Source organism: Dreissena polymorpha, chromosome 8 (genome assembly GCF_020536995.1).
Source record: "Dreissena polymorpha isolate Duluth1 chromosome 8, UMN_Dpol_1.0, whole genome shotgun sequence".
NCBI lineage: Eukaryota > Metazoa > Mollusca > Bivalvia > Myida > Dreissenidae > Dreissena > Dreissena polymorpha.
The window spans coordinates 18,630,107-18,647,575 of record NC_068362.1 but is presented as its reverse complement, the minus strand read 5'-3'; the positions used below and the strand labels follow the sequence as shown (position 1 = coordinate 18,647,575).

General features: G+C 34.3%; 1 protein-coding gene across 14 annotated transcripts in view; it reads left to right on the top strand.

The window, feature by feature from the left end:
- The window catches only part of LOC127842626 (uncharacterized), a 39,299-nt gene extending 22,589 nt beyond the window's left edge, over positions 1-16,710 (top strand). For all 14 annotated transcript variants that reach the window (XM_052372228.1, XM_052372229.1, XM_052372231.1 and 11 more), the window contains 14 exons: positions 47-127; positions 583-685; positions 1,874-1,944; positions 2,330-2,394; positions 3,277-3,437; positions 4,192-4,223; positions 5,189-5,288; positions 6,280-6,407; positions 9,205-9,379; positions 10,266-10,399; positions 11,215-11,309; positions 11,764-11,842; positions 13,509-13,617; positions 15,131-16,710. In XM_052372228.1, the coding sequence (XP_052228188.1) occupies positions 47-127; positions 583-685; positions 1,874-1,944; positions 2,330-2,394; positions 3,277-3,437; positions 4,192-4,223; positions 5,189-5,288; positions 6,280-6,407; positions 9,205-9,379; positions 10,266-10,399; positions 11,215-11,309; positions 11,764-11,842; positions 13,509-13,617; positions 15,131-15,210 (1,413 nt within the window). In that variant the 3' untranslated portion in view covers positions 15,211-16,710. The remainder of the gene's footprint in view (positions 1-46; positions 128-582; positions 686-1,873; positions 1,945-2,329; positions 2,395-3,276; positions 3,438-4,191; positions 4,224-5,188; positions 5,289-6,279; positions 6,408-9,204; positions 9,380-10,265; positions 10,400-11,214; positions 11,310-11,763; positions 11,843-13,508; positions 13,618-15,130) is intronic.
- Positions 16,711-17,469: the final 759 nt, after the last annotated feature.

The following is a 17,469-nucleotide window of genomic DNA, read 5'->3' as shown; positions in this document are numbered from 1 at the left end:
GTCCTTGTTTGCTGATAGATCTTAAGATTGTTTGATTGGTATTCAGGTGAATCAGAGGATGATCACACATGTTCTGTGGTTGCCGCCTGAGGAAGTCAGCATCGGTGATTCTGGAAGTTCATATATGGTATTATTAAAAAAACCTGTTCAAAAAGACTGGGCTTGAATCTTTATTTACCGTGATTTCCATGTTTAAAGGGCATCAATTTTGCATGAAAATAACATTTTTACACGGGCTACATTTAGGGATAGGGACAGGCAAAATACACAAATGTATACATTGAGTGAGTGATTTCCCAAGTTATGATGCTTAGTAGTCATTATGAGCCTTGTTCTGTGAAATCTGGGCTTAACGCTTAAAAAGTGCAATCTGCGCAGGCTAATCAGGGACGACACTTTCCACCTTAACTTCATTTTTCCTTAAAAGAGTCTTCCTTTAAACAAAACATACCAAAAAGCGGAAAGTGTAATTCCTGATTAAGCCCATACTGACTGCACAGGCTAATCAGGGATGACACTTTATGCACATGCATTTAGCCGATTTCTCAGAACAGGACTGTGACATTTCTGTGTTTCCATTAGGAGCCCGAGAGAATACATAGTGAGATCATCATGTTCACACACCAGTCTGTGAATGTCTACTACTTCAAGTACACTGTCGACGGTATGAACATCATCCTTGTCAGTATCCTTTTGCGATGAGCTCTATGTATCATTTAGAATATGAATGATTTAGAATGAGCATTATTCCGCATGTGCATTATTCAGATATACATTATTTATAATCTTGTATTTTCATTATTTATAATGTGTATTATTTAGATTATGCATTATTTAGAATGTGCATTATTTAGAATTTGCATTTTTTAGAAGTTGCATTTTTAGGATGTGCTCTATTTAGAATGTGAATTATTTAGTGTGTACATTACGAGTATACATTATTAAGAGTATGCATTATTTAGAATGTGCATTATTATGCCCCCCTTTGAAGAAGAGTGGGTATATTGTTTTGCACATGTTGGTCCGTCCGTTCGCCCACCAGATGGTTTTCGGATGATAATTCAAGAACGCTTAGGCCTAGGATCATGAAACTTAATAGGTACATTGATCATGACTTGTAGATAACCCCTATTGATTTTGAGGTCACTAGGTCAAAGGTCAAGGTCACAGTGACTCGAAGTAGTAAAATGGGTTCCGGATGATAACTCAAGAACGCTTATGCCTAGGATTATGAAACTTCATAGGTACATTGATCATGACTCGCAGATGACCCCTATTGGTTTTCAGGTCACTAGGTCAAAGTTCAAGGTCACAGTGACTCAAAACAGTAAAATGGTTTCCTGATGATAACTCAAGAATAATTAGGCCTAGGATCATGAATTTTAATAGGTACATTGATCATGACTGGCAGATGACCCCTATTAACTTTCAGGTCACTAGGTCAAAGGTCAAGGTCACAGTGACAAAAAACATATTCTCACAATGGCTGCCACTACAACTGACAGCCCATATGGGGGGGCATGCATGTTTTACAAACAGCCCTTGTTTAGAATATGTGATTATGTAGAATGTGCATTATTTAGAATGTGCATTATATAGAAGATGCATTATTTAGAAAAGATAGTTATGTGGAATGTGAATTATTAGGAATATGAAGAGTACTTTCTAGATTTTGATTTTTTATCCATAAACAAAAATAAAATAGATAGAAAAGATACTGTTGTTATAATTTGGCAAAAGTAAAAAAGGTGATTTCTTGACTTCTTACATCTTTGATGTTGTTTAGTATTGTGTTGTTTGATGATCACCTTCAGTATCACACCCATGGATCCCTTTTCCTAGGTGTTCTTTACATTCCTTCACTATCATCCAGATCTATTAGTGTTTGTTATCCTGGCTCTGGTCATAGGTTATACTAAACCACCAAATGTCAGTGGAGTTGTTGTAAGTACTCAATGAACGCTGATGTTAACAGCTTGATTAATTTTGTAACAATATTTTTTCCAAAAAAATGTGTCACCAGATTAAAAATTTTAATTTGTTTTCTTCTCAATGTTTTAATCCAATCACTTAGAATACTATTTAACAATCTGTAAAGTGGATCTATTTAATTTATTTTATGTCTACTTGTTTTGTTGAAAATTTACATTCTTGACTGCCCATTCATAACAAGTTTTGAAAGAAGGCAATATAATTAAAAATCTTTCTGTAAATAAATACATGTTTAATGCGTGCTTAATTTAAGTGTTTGATTGCAATTGTTTGGAAAATGTATATAGTGTAAAAGAATCGAATTAATTAACATTACAAAGTGTTGTTCTATTTACAGATATGTATTTTAGCAGTTTTAGCCGTTATACCTTTGACATACTATATTGGAATGGCTATAATAAGGTAAACTTGTTTTAACAGCAATTCACTAATTGTCATTTACAAATAATCTTTCTGAGAGTTTTCACATTCACTCTGGGGTTTTCTTGTCATAAAAGGTGAACATGTTCTTAGGTTTGTAATAAAAGTGATGACTTTTGGTTAAATACATGTATCAACAGAATTTATAATGAACCAAATAGAATTTCATGTATCTTTTTCAATGATAATAATTTTATATTAAAATGTCAGTTAGTATTCAAGGTAATCATACATGGGTTCATTTCAAAATATTGAAAAATGATGAAGTAATTTGTCACAAAAATGCAGCTATTATAAATGCCTTTACTATTTTTGTATGTTAAAATGTTTTTGAAGTGTGTGAACATTAATTTAAAAAACAACGAGTATTGATAACCATTACTAGAATATTTGTTTCGTGGTTAAATATCCCTTCTTTATTAGCTGTTTGATTTATATTTTTCATCTATTATTTATTTATATATTATATATTTTTAAGATTTACTGTATATAACAAATTTGTTACATAGTACACATACAAGATTATTTGAATACAAAAGGTATTGTAAATAAAACATAATTGATGAGGAAATTGCAAATACCTGAAGCCATAAAATTTAACACAAAGCGTGAAACAAAGAAAAAACTCTTTATTCCATTTTTGACGATAGTTTTATCAGTATAACATTGCATAACTTACTGTACCAATGTAGCCAACTTCCTTAAGAACATTCTTCTTATAGCTGCAAGTTTTTTTTCATAAAAACTACTACAATATTCAATTTAAGAAGAATTCCTTCACAAAATCTTAAATATGGCTACAAAAAATAAATGTAAGCCATGGGCAGCTTTAATGATATTTAATAATGAAACGGTGGGTTCCAGTATCTCTGCACAGAGCAGTTTTGCTATTGGTGTTGTGCTGAATGCCACCTTTGGGTCGGTGGTAGAGATTATCCTGTACGTAATCAGTATGCGGCAGGCACAGCTACCCAACGGCTCATTCCAACCATGTTATGCGGAGCTGGTGAAATCAGCTCTTGCTGGTAAGGATTCTCAATAGTACATTGAAGAGTTTGGTATGCTTTAAGTCAGACTTAGAATATGACAGTTGTGCGTCCTTCATTCCCCACCCCCTTTCTTAATACTAAGATTTTAGCTGATTTTCTTCTACTACTTCTAAAAAAATTAGCAATACCAGTTTTTGTATACCTGTCTAGATAGGACTTTTAAACAGTTTAATCTCCCAATATATAAATGCAAATTATAAATGACGTTTGGTTGGAAAGTGTTCATGGCAAAACGAGATTTCTGGTCAATAAGTGAAGTTTGATTAAACCATCTGTGATTTTTATGTAGCTGCAAGCTTGCAAGAAGACTTAATTAGTATTGCAATTGGGGTGAGTCAGGTCATGTTCAGGTCAAGGTTACTGTTGCTATGAAAGGATAACAGTTTCAGCTCAGTACCTTGAGTTAAGATTGACGTATTTGCTGAATTGTTTGTGTGAGTAGCTTACATGCAGATTAAGCATGGAGTTGCATTTGGAGCCAGTTGGATGAAGGTCAAGGTCACTTATTAAACAAGAAAAAAAACGTTTCAACTCAAAACTTGCATTTTGATGGAGGTCTTGTGCTGAAATGTTGTGTGGAGATAGATTACATTCAGACCTTGAATTCTATTTTATTCTATTAATTAATGCAAATTAAATAAATAAGTAGATAAATGAAAATATGATTATATGGCATTGCCATGTTTCTTAGTGATATTTGTTATTTCAATGTGCCTGATTGTGATTTCAGGCACCCTGATTGGATCCATTCTGTTTATACCTGTAAGTTCACAGTGGTGAATGTTAAGTCTTTTGGTATCATCCATAAAAAGATATAATTAGCATTAAAAAGGAATCATCTTAAAATATTTTTTATACACAAATGAACAATCTAAAACAGGTTGTAAGGAATAATGTAGGATTTTTTTCCCATTCACAAAACAATCAAAACCAAAAGTGTTTTGTTCAATTTCAAATTTTTTCAGAAAAATACCAATAATATTGGGACACTATCCTTGTGAGGAAAAATAGTAATTATTTGATAACTTAGAATATGTGTAATCACCAATAAACATATAAGCTCCATTCTGGGAAATCTGGGCTTAATGCATGTACGTAGAATATCTTCCCAGATTAGCCAGAGCAGTACCAAAAGGCAAATCAGGGGTGAAACTTGCCACCCTAACCCTTTCAGTGCGGGAACCGAATTTTGAAGGCCTGTGCAAACAGTTTGGATCCAGATGAGACGCCACAGACGCTGTTCTGATAGTATTCTTTGAAAAAAATCGAAGAAATGGCTAATTTTAGAAAATCAGCAGATGACATTTTAGCAGACGACAAATTACCCATCATGCAAAGGGTTAAACTGTATTTTCATAAAGAAGAGACCTCCTTTTAATAAAAAACATCTATAAAAGGAGAAAAGTGTTGTCCCTTATAAGCCAGTGCAGACTACAACGTCTAATTAGTGATAACACTTTACAAACTTGCATTAAACCCAGTTTTCTGTGCAGTTTGCAAAGGGTAATTAGGTGGGCACTTACCGCTTAAATAATATATTTCGTTTAAAGAAAGTATCAAGTTTAGGAAGAAAGTGTCGTCCCTGATTTTGTGCGGACTGCACAAGCTAATCTGGGACGAAACTTTATGCTCATCATTAAACCCCCTTTTCACAGAGCACAGCCCATATTTAAAATGATAAAGATCCAACAGTGAATACAAAATAATTCCTTCTTTTTTTCCTGTAGGGACTGTGCATGGTGGTGGGAGGCATAAAGTATACATCACAGAGGTTCAACCCGAAAGCTGCCAGTGTTACTGCGCTTCTGTTGTTTGTTGCTATCTTGGGTAAGTATTAAAGCACACCAATATGTTTGATTTATGTTAAAGTTTACAGAATAAGCTTGAATAAACATGACAGCATGATCAGTTGTTTAAAAAAAAAAATCTTTATCAGATTGTAAACGAACAAAAAGTGTTTGGAAATCATCTGATAGGGGTCTATTTCTAATTGAAGTAATTCTCCAAAATTCTTAACTTTCATCCTAACAATGATATGAACAGAAGGGCAATTTGGGTTAGTATATACTTTTTCAAATATGAAGAGAATTAAATAAAAGTATATTCCCATTTTTTCCGTTATAATAGCAACAGAGTGTTTTTAGCTCGGCTGTTTTCGGAGAAAACCCGAGGTATTGTCATAGCCAGCTCGTCGTCCGACTTCTGCCGTCCGACGTCTGCCGTCCAACGTCTGCCGTCCGACGTCCACGTTGTGCTAAAACCTTGACATTTTGCTCTAAAATCAAAGGGCTTCCACCTACAACTTTGAAACTTCATATGTAGATGCACCTTGATGAGTTACACGCCACACCCATTTTGGGGACACTAGGTCAAAGGTCAAGGTCACTGTGACCTCTAAATAAAAAAAAAAAAATGACAAGGTTTCATTTATTCAAAACTGCACCCGCAGCGGAGCGTGGCAACCGTTATGCAGTGCTCTTGTTTCTGTGGTTGTCATAATCAACAGAGACTCAGAAAAGACATAAGACATAACCAGTCATTTGTAAGACTTTGGTGAAAACAAACAACCTGAGTCTTAAGTCATGTGAAAATTTCATTTATAAATAACTACCTTTGTTTGAACTATGATGATTATTTATTCATTAAATGAAAAAAAAGCAAATAAACTGAGCAAAATACACTAGTAATGCTATGAATACATGAACCACTGCAATTGAAAAAGTTTTTATACCACATACGTTTTTCTTGAAAATGCAAAATGATCAAATAAATAACAATTATTTTGAGATATGCATGTTTTTTGTTGTTTCTTGTGCAGGTGTGTTTTCGCCATCATTTTTCTCCAAGATATTTGGTGATTTGCAGTGTGATAGATGTGAGATGAACACTACCCGAGACACAAACACCACCTACGGTCTCCAGTGCTCAGGATGTAAACAGTCTTTGGTGAGGAGTTGGTTTCTATTGATTGATCATATATTAGATGTTCAAGATTGTTTATATCAATATTGCTTTCAAAACATATTTAAACTGCTTTTATGTGAGTCGCTCTGGGGGAAAAAGAGGTTAAATGCTTGTGCATGAATTGTTGTCTCAGATAAGCCTGTATCATATGCACAGGCTAATCTGTGATTACAGTTTCCGCTTTTATTGCATTTCTTATTTAAAGGAAATCTCTTATTGACCAAAATCCTGTGTAGTTGAAAAGTGTGGGAGAGTGTGTATATTGAAAACAGGAAAATTCTCAATATTGCATTAACAAGAGATACAGGTTTAAACAGCTATATTTTACATTCAAATCAATTCTTATACAAAGAATATATATCGACCTCATATTTATAGGAGTAAGATGCATATGACCTTTGACCAAGAAATATACATGTAACCATATCATTGAAGTGAGGGACACATGTCTACCTACTGCTGCTTATATTTATGCCCCCCTTCGAAGAAGAGGGGGTATATTGTTTTGCACATGTCGGTCCGTCCGTCCATCGGTCTGTCCACCAGATGGTTTCTGGATGATAACTCAAGAACACTTAGGCCTAGGATCATGAAACTTCATAGGTACAATAATCATGACTTGCTGATGACCCCTATTATTTTTAGGTCACTAGGTCAAAGGTCAAGGTCACAGAGACTTAAAATAGTAAAATGGTTTCCGGATGATAACTCAAGAATGCTTAGGCCTAGTTGTTTGAAGTTTAAAACAGTGAAAGCTGTGAAAAGGTATACCGTGTTGCAAGCTGTGAAAAGGTATACCATGTTGCAATAGCACTTGAAGAGGGACAATCATCAAAATAATAATGACAGACAGTCAGACAAAGGCCATGCATATAATCCATTGTCGCTACCTTATTTGAAAAGGACATATCGATGACTAGTACGGTATTGTATTTTTATGCCCCCTTTTGAAGAAAAGGGGGTATATAGTTTTCACACTGTCTGTCTGTCTGTCTGTAAGTCTGTCTGTCAGTCTGTCTCTCACATTTGTGTCCGCTCTCTATTTCAAATAGTTTTCATCCAATCTTTACGAAACTTGGTCAGAAGTTGTATCTAGACAATATCTAGGTCAAGTTCGAATATGGGTCATGCCGGGTCAAAAACTAGGTTACAGGGTCGAAAAAACAAATCCAAGGGAAGTAATAAGCTTTAAATGGACATAATTATATGACCCGCCAATTTATATATTTTTGTTAAATAAAACAAAGCGGCCCAGTAGGCGGCATTGTGTTTCTGACAAACACATCATGGTTAAAGGTCAAGGTCATCCTTCAAGGTCTAAGGTCAAAAAAACAAATCCAAGGGAAGTAATAAGCTTTAAAGGGAGATAACTATTCAATATTGAACATAGCAACTTGATATTTGGCATGCATGTGAATCTCATGGAGCTGCACATGAGTGGTGAATCTACAGTCATGGTAGTGGCTTTTAATTATTTGCTACTAAAAATAGAGATTTATTAGAGACAATTATTTTCAAGGGAAGTAATTTATATAATTATAAATCTCAGATTATATATTTCCTAACCAAGAATTTAAGTTCTTTTCTCAGTTACTGTACAGATTTTTTATTTTGATTATTTATAACTCAAATGATTGATTTGCCAAAGTTTTTTTTTTACTACTTTGTGAATGGTAGGGTTCATTACATACCTGTGGACTTATGTCCATAGATACATGATGAACTCTGGCTATGATCTGTTTGATAAACCACAGGCCTTGGTTGTCAGTGATGTCTGACTTGGTCATTTTTGACTGTCTACAGACCTCCCCCCCCCCCACCCTGGTTGGATTGGAAAAAATCGAAGGAAAGTAAACACTATATTTGGCATTTGTATTCAGCGTCAAAATTGATTCTGCTAGATCGTTTTTTTTTTTCCACAAATAGAAAAAAAACATGCGCTATGGTTACAGAAGGACACAAAAATGAGTGCGAGCAGTACATTAAAAAAAATATTTACATTTTGAAAAAATAGGTGCGGCAAATCCGACGACCAACAGATCAATTTGGAGTGGCCTTAAGAAATTTTCAAATAAAATCATAAAGTTTTTTTATGAATTTGAACATGTTTGTTAAGACCTGATTTCTAGTATTTATGTTATCTCATATAGAATTATAGGTTTTCATTGGCTCAGCAAGGTCAAATGCTGACTATGTGTTTTTCATATATGGTCAGAAGCCTTTCAGAATTTGTAAATAATATAATAAGATGTCAGGGAAGTAAACAAGAAGACATTATCAAGTGCAGTATAACGTTCTTTTTTGGTTTTATTACGTTTATGCTTGAGAAAGAATGTTACTTGGTAAGATAAATTTGTTACACAGCTTCCTGCTAACACCGATGTGATACATGTAGTGTGCTCTTGCTCAATATTAATTTACTGATTCTGTATTATTCAGAACAGGGTCAGAAGGTAGCATCAGAGACGTAGATAACATGTTATCTATGTCTCTGGTAGCATATGATTAATAATTCTACAACTCCTTACCAAGATTTGGCTGGTCTTTGTGTAAATGGGGGGTTTAATGCATGTGGGTAAATTCTTGTCCCATATTAGCCTGTGCAGTATGCACAGACTATTCAGGGACGACACTTTTTGCTTTTTTTTGTATTTTTCTTTTTAAGGAAGACTCATTTTGACAAAAATCCAGTTTAGGCGCAAAGTGTCTTCCCTGATTAGCCTGTGAGTAAAAGCAGTAAACCCGGTTTTATCAGAGCATGACTATTTCATTATCTTAGGAAGGGCTAGACGGTGACAACTCCCTGTATGACAAGCACATTGAGCCTCTTGTCTACGCCATAGCTATTGTGCTGCCTATTGCCTACATCACTGGCGTGCTCTTCACGCTCAAGACCCACACCTCCTATGTGTACGATGAATTCTACCAGCAGGTGTCTTTTGATGAAAGCAGTGGTGAGTCTTACTTTGTATAGTTCTAGCAATTGTGAGTCTTTGTATTATTCCAGCAATTTCTAGATATTGTGTTGCAATATTCATATAAGAATTTTAAGCAGATATGTGTCTTGTTCTGAGAAAACTGGGCTTAATTCATGTGCGTAAAGTGTCGTCCCAGATTAGCCTGTGCAGTCTGCACAGGCTAATCAGGGACGACACTTTCCGCCTAAACTTGATTTTCGGTAAGGAGGGACTTCCTTGAAACTAAAAATACCATTAAAGCGGAAAGTGTCGTCCCTGATTAGCCTGTGTGGACTGCACAGGCTAATCTGGGACGACACTTTACGTACATGAATTAAGCCCAGTTTTCTCAGGACAAGACACATATAATAGTTTCCTGCTTACATTTACAGGACAGACTTCTTATATAATTTATTATACCCAACCCTTCTACTTAAGTATATATGTCTGTCAGCCTGTTTACCCAAACTAGTTTTTCGGAGTAATCCCTTTTTTCAGCTCAGAATTTCAATAACATGAATATTATATAGCAACTTGATATAACATGATATAACACATCAGATTGTGTGTGTATGTGTGAGGGTATGGTTATATGTCAGTGCTTTGACAAACCCTAATTTACCCTTTCCTGCTCAGAAGCAAAGCAAAATAGGGCTATATGCAACCAGCATAAAACCAGAACAGCCAGTGAGTCATGCCCAGGCTGTTCATGTGTGTTGCTGTTTGCTGCTCATCAGTATGTAAGGATATGAAATGAAGCCTTCTAATCTTTACTCTTGTAATACAGGTCTTAAATTTAATTAGATTTGCTAAGGGACTACAAAAGATCAAAGTGGGTATGTGAGTGGTAAAGGGTTAAGCGCTATTGATGTCTGCCCCATAGGCCCAGGAGCTCCCCAGTGGTCAAGGCTGAAGGGTGTGGTCATTCTCATTGGGAGTGCTGTGCTGATCGCCCTTTGTGGGGACCTCATTGCAGATAATATTCAGACATTCCTACGGTCTTCTGGAATCTCTGAGGTTAGACACCACTATCTCCCTTATGCGGCTTTATAGAAGGAAAAGTTTTGAGTCTTGTTCTGGGAAAACAGGTCTTAATGAATTTGCAGAAAAAGTTGTACCAGATTAGCCTGTACCAGATTTGCCTGTTCAGGCTCATTACAAACCACACTTTCTGTCTAGACTGGATTTTTGTTCCAAATAGACTTCTTAACAAAACAATCCTTTAAAGTGGAAAGTGTTGTCCCTGATCTGTGAGGACGCTTTACGCACATGCATTAAGCCCTGTTTTACCAGAGAGATGCTCATTTATAGTCCCATTGTCAGTTGCATTCTTTGTTCAAGTATATTTCACAAATATCAGAAATTATTTTACTGATTCTACTGTCATGTTTATATTAATTCACATGACATCATTCAACAAAGTGTGATTCAAATAAGGTTTTAAGTGTTGTCTTTAAAATATGTATTCAAAATAATGATATTAGAATGAGGTTAACATGACTATAAAAAGTAAACAAAATAAAAATAAATTTACTAATAGTGTTAACAATTTAGCCGCTACTTGGAAAATTGGGCTTCATTCATGTGTGTAAAGTGTCGTCATAGATAAGTGCAGTCCACACAGGCTAATCAGGGAAAAGACTGTCCACCTAAACTTGATTTCGTTTTAGAAGAGATTTCCTTTTTAGAATTCCATAAAAGCCCGGTGCGGTCCCTTATATGCCTGTGTGGTCCCTGATAAGCCTGTGTGGTCCCTGATAAGCCTGTGCTGATGCGTTTAGTCCTGTTTTCCCAGAACGAAGCTCATTTGTTGACTTTATTGCACATTTCAGTACTTCATAGGTGTGACGATGATAGGCATGGTCCCTGAACTGCCAGAAATAGTCAATGGGGTTCAGTTTGCTTTACAGAACAATGTCAACTTGGGGTAAGTGTTGGAATTCAAACAGGCTTTTTAAAGACTCATTTATTTGAAAAAATATGTTTAAATAAACCTTAAATAGACAGTTAACAATATTTGTCTTTGTTAAAGCTATTATGTTCTATAAGTTATTTGAATGTAGTGTGATTTTTAATAGATGGTAATGAATGCAATACACACATTCCAGTTTTAATGCAGTTTTATTTAATATTAACCTGGGTTGAAAGTTGTGAGGTCTTGTTTTTGTTTGAACAGAAAGAAGCACAGAATTGCAAATTTAGGTCATGGTTTTTGTATCAATTGACCAAAGGTCTTTTACAGAAGAAAACAAGAGTCATATATATACATTGCATACAGACTGATAGAATGGCACATCTAACCTTGGATAGTAATGTGTTTTGTAAAAATCACTCTTCTTCTTTGTGTAACTTTTTAATTGCAAAGAAATGTGTATTTGCAGCATAGAGATTGGAACCAGTACAGCTATTCAAGTTTGCCTCATTCAAGTACCCATACTAGTGCTGATCAACCTTATTTTTGTGAGTTTCTTTTGCAATTATACTAACCTTTAAAAGAAAGAGACATATTATGAGTTAACATGATCAGATCTCTTTAATCAATTAAGAATTATTTAACTTTTATTATAATGAAATGCTAAATGAACTTAACCTCTCTCTAACCATACAGTTTGTATCATATCATTAAACTTTTGTGATAATAGTAGCAGGCAAATCATCTCTGTTCAGCTGGATAACCAGCCTCTTAGCCTTACACAATTCTGAATTATGGCCCTTGAATTATTGCAAAGCGGACAAACTTATCTTGATTGCTCTTAATGTCAGATAGTAAATCGGACAATAATGAAATGTGGTGGTAATTTTGGCATATAATCTCTGCTAAGTTTAATAGCTAACCAGTTCACATGAAGCACCCCAGAATAATTTTCCTTTAACTATCATATATTGTTGAATTAAGATTGTCTGCTGACTCTTTTGTTTTTATGGGTTCATCATATAACTTGGTTACCATGTTTGTGGGCATAATATGTTTGATGACCAGCCAGATCCTGAAAGATTTTCTTAATTATGGCCCTTGAATTATGAAGAAGTAGCAAAATTATAATATGCTCACTAACTTAAATAGTTTTATACTTATCATCATCAAACATGGTTACATTGTTATTGGGATAAATTTGCAAACACTTTTAATAGCTAACCAGATTGATTGATGCTAAAGAAATCTCCAGTAAGTCCAGTTAGTCTTGTAGACATGTTTGATAAAATATGGGCGATGTGCTGAATATATCTGTACTTGCATTTATCAATTTCCAGAGCTCCAGATAAGGGTCGTATTTTCTTAATTACGAATTATTTTCAAGTCCGTTACGCATTTATTTTAAAATCTTGTCGTACCATTAAGAATTGCAAAATCAAGTTACGAATATTATTTTTACATCGGTTCGTATCGATTTTTATTGAGTTCTAATATTAAAGATCTTTTCGGTGCTTATGTAAAATGGTTATCGGGTTTGTTTAACAAAGCGCATTTTTTCCAATAAAAGCGGCGTGTACAGTCTATCTGTCAAAAAACAATGGCTGCGCCCAGAGAGCGTCCTTAAACACTGCAAAGCGTGCAAAAACACGCTTTTAACATATTGTACGCAAAGTGAGCCGATGTTAAGAAAGACATAGAAAAGATCTTATACGATGTTGTATGTTCAGTTGCCGAAACAGTCGGAAAAGCTTAAAAACGCGACATGATGGGTCCAAACTTAAGCAAAACAACATTGAATGAGTAGAAGGGACAATTCCTGTGGCCAATCGTTAAAAAGATTGAAGTGGAGACCCGTTTTAATTGTGAAATAAGTAAAAATTCATCGAAACCTTGCAATCTAAGCACAGTTTGGGCATATGAAGGTATTTGAAAAATAAAATTGTATAATACTGAATAACACTGTTAAACTCGTTTAAATTAAGTTGCTAGTATGTTTATTTTGATTTTTTGCATGAAAATAACCATTATTATTTATTTTTAGGTCATTTAGAAAAATTAAGAATTATTTTCCAAAACTTAGCAGTAACGTTAAGAATAAAATTTCAGAGTTAAGAATTCATTTTGAAAATCTGGTAGTAACGTTAAGAATTTCACAAAACCTTATCTGGATCTCTGATTTCTTAACATGTTACCATTTGATCATGTTTTTAGCCAATGAACTTCCTGTTGACCTTTAATGATGTTCATGTGTGGGCGGTGGTGTTTGCAGTGATTGTCATTAACTACATATTCCAGGACGGAAAGAGTGACTATTTCCAGGGTGAGACATTAAAAACACAATTTGTCCAGAGATGCAACTTTGAAAAAAATAAAACAATTTCTTTTTTTACTTCAATGATCTTTAAAAACTAGGCTTTCAATGGTTATGAAACACATGACTTAACATTGCACCTAAGTGAATTAGACATGCCACTACTTCTTGGTTTCTACAGATATACTTACCTTTTACTCGGTGTTATAAATTCAGATATACATGTTTCTTGCTCAGTGGTATAAAAATGCTACCTACTTTGTGGTTTAAGCAGATATACATGCCTCTTACTATCAGCAGATGTGCATGCTGTCTACTTTGTGGTATAAGCAGATATACAAACTGTCTACGTTTTGGTATAAGCAGATATACAAGCTGCCTACTTTGTGGTATAAGCAGATACGCATGCTGCCTACTTTGTGGTATAAGCAGATATACCTGCCTCTTACTATCAGATGTGCATGCTGCCTACTTTGTGGTATAAGCAGATATACAAGCTGTCTACGTTATGGTATAAGCACATACACATGCTGCCTACTTTGTGGAATAAGCAGATACACATGCTGCCTACTTTGTGGTATAAGCAGATAAACATGCTGCCTACTTTGTGGTATAAGCAGATACACAAGCTGCCTACTTTGTGGTATAAGCAGATATACAAGCTGCCTACTTTGTGGTATAAGCAGATATACATGCTGCCTACTTTGTGGTATATGCAGATATACATGCTGCCTACTTTGTGGTAAAAGCAGATATACAAGCTGCCTACTTTGTGGTATATGCAGATATACATGCTGCCTACTTTGTGGTATAAGCAGATATACATGCTGCCTACTTGGTGGTATAAGCAGATATACATGCTGCCTACTTGGTGGTATAAGCAGATATACATGCTGCCTACTTTGTGGTATAAGCAGATATGCATGCTGCCTGCGTTGTTGTATAAGCAGATATACAAGCTGCCTACATTGTGGTATAAGCAGATTTACATGCTGCCTACTTTGTGGTATAAGCAGATACACATGCTGCCTACTTCGTGGTATAAGCAGATTTACATGCTGCCTACTTTGTGGTATATGCAGATATACAAGCTGCCTACTTTGTGGTATAAGCAGATATACAAGCTGCCTACTTTGTGGTATAAGCAGATATGCATGCTGCCTTTGTGGTATAAGCAGATATGCATGCTGCCTACTTTGTGGTATAAGCATATATACATGCTGCCTACTTTGTGATATAAGCAGATATACATTCTGCCCACTTTCTGGTGTAAGCATATATACATGCTGCCTCCTATGTGGTATAAGCAGATATACATGCCTCTTATTCTATGATATAAGCAGATATACATGCCTTTTACTCTGTGGTATATGCATGCCACCGACTATGTAGTATATGAACATATACAGATATACATGCAACTTACTGTCTAGAATGTACATGTATACCAAACACTGATAAACACGCTGCTTACATTATGGTTGATAGAGGTATACATGTTATTTACCTATTTGTTTTTTAGGTGCAGCTCTTGTGTCCATTTACATCATACTGCTATGTGTGTACTTCTTCATGCCTGTTCCCACAACAGCTGTGTGTTAGCTGGCTATAAGATGTTGGTGGCATTTCTGTCACTCTGTGGTACATTTGTATATGTTATTTGTGTGCCTATCCGCAAGACTGCTTGGTGTTGACTGACATTAATTGTATTATGGTGGTTTTGTTGTGTAAGTGTTGAGAATTCTTACATAGCAAACATGCAATAAAGACCAGTTATTAAAAGTGCTAACACACTGTTAGATCAGGCTTAGTGTTTGTTTCTATTACATATGTCTGTTACCAACTCAAAACTGAAATGTGAACTGAAATATAAGTTCATTATATATTTAAAAAGGGATATTATTAACATGAATGAATACTTATTGATCAATGCCTGATTTGACCCCCCCCCCCCACAAAAAAAATAAATACAGATGTATATATTTAAAAACAAAAAACAAACATTGCCTACATCCTTTAGTCCTTTTCGAGATAAATGAATACAGCCTATAGGTTGTAAACTGCTCAGTATATGGTAAGTTTTACTACACAATGACTCAAACGTTGGTCAAGTTAAAAATAGGCATTGATTACCATCTTGCAGAATTTCAAGATTAATCATCTCTTGGAAGCTATAAATAAACGCCTGTATGCTGATAACACTTACTTGTATTTAAATGGCACGTAAAAGTATCGTCAAAAAACTGTTTACATTGCATTGAGATTGCATAGAGATTGATGTTAAAATACTGTAAACATTACATTGGAATTGATGTGAGAATCCTGTTTACAGTGCGTTAAGATTGATGTTAAAATAATTTTTACATTTCGTTGAGATTGATGGTAAAATACTGTGTACATTGCGTTGAGATTGATGTTAAAATACTGTTTACAGTGCATGGAGATGGTTGTTAACAAGTGTTAAATTGCATTGTGATTGATGTTAGAACACTGTTTACAGTGCATTGAGATTGTTGTTATAATACTGTTTACATCACATTGTGATTGATGTTGATATTGTGCAGTGAGATTGTTGTTGAAATACTGTTTACAACCATTGAGATTGTGTCATTTCTAAGTAGAAAAATGATGGAACACCTGTCTGTAAATTACATTTATTTGGATTGTGGAAAAAACACAATCACAATAGTATTTTGTCATCATGAAAATCATCTAATTATCCAAACACATGTTATTTATTTTATAGACAAGTGCAATAATGTGAGATGTACCATGACCGATCGTGTATACTTAAGTTAAGCATTATTACTTTTTAACTATCTGTAATTGTATATAATTGTCTTAAATAAATTATCATGTTCACAATAAATGTTATATATTGTTTTAAAGATAATTTCTTTTTTTAAATTACATATACATTATTTCATTTCGATGATAGTTGTTTGCTTTTTGGGAAATACCAAGAAATATTTTCTCAGCATTGAGATCAATGGAGAGCAGTTCAAGATATGCATTGAAACTCTATCAAAGCAAATTGAAAATTTTAAAAAGTAATACCTACTCAGAAAATGGGGAAGAACAATAATATTATTCTAATCTCAATGTTTCATCACGTAGCATCAAATAAATCAATTATTTGTGGATGTAGGTAATAGAAATGTTGTATTTGTTGACTGCAATAGTTAAATGAAATTCTAAGTTCTGGAAAATTAACAAGCCATTCAAATAATTTTCACAGTATGATTACTGGTGTATTTAAAATTATTTCACTTGATTAGATAGTTGAAAGCGAAACAATCATGAAAATAAAGTGTTATCACACATAAACTAATTTTGTGTTGTACATATCAATTTGCTCCGTTAAAGGGTAATACGTTCACAACATTTATTTTTATACTTTATGTTTTATCATGTTTGTTTATATTATTTTTTAATTTTGAATTACGATTGTTTTACATACATGTATTTTTAATTATTTTCGTAATCATTGATATTATGCTAATGGTCTAACTATTGTCATTTGAATAAGATACAATAAAAGTTAATGAATCACAAGTCTATTTGTTATTATAATTCTTATATTTGAAAAATAAAAGCACAACTAATTTGTATACCTTCTATCACATTGCTCAGTCGATTACTCTTACATTTAGGTCACGCAATGAACACCACTGTGATAATGTAAAAGTAAAAATTGTATCGCCCTGAAGACTGTGAGCGAGAAAAAGATACACCATTATACAAAAACTCAAGGGAAAACAGGACATATTTTTTTTATATAAATGATATTGTTTGATATTATTAAAACGCATGACACATTAGAAATAGTCCCTTAATTATAATGATGACGATGAATGGACA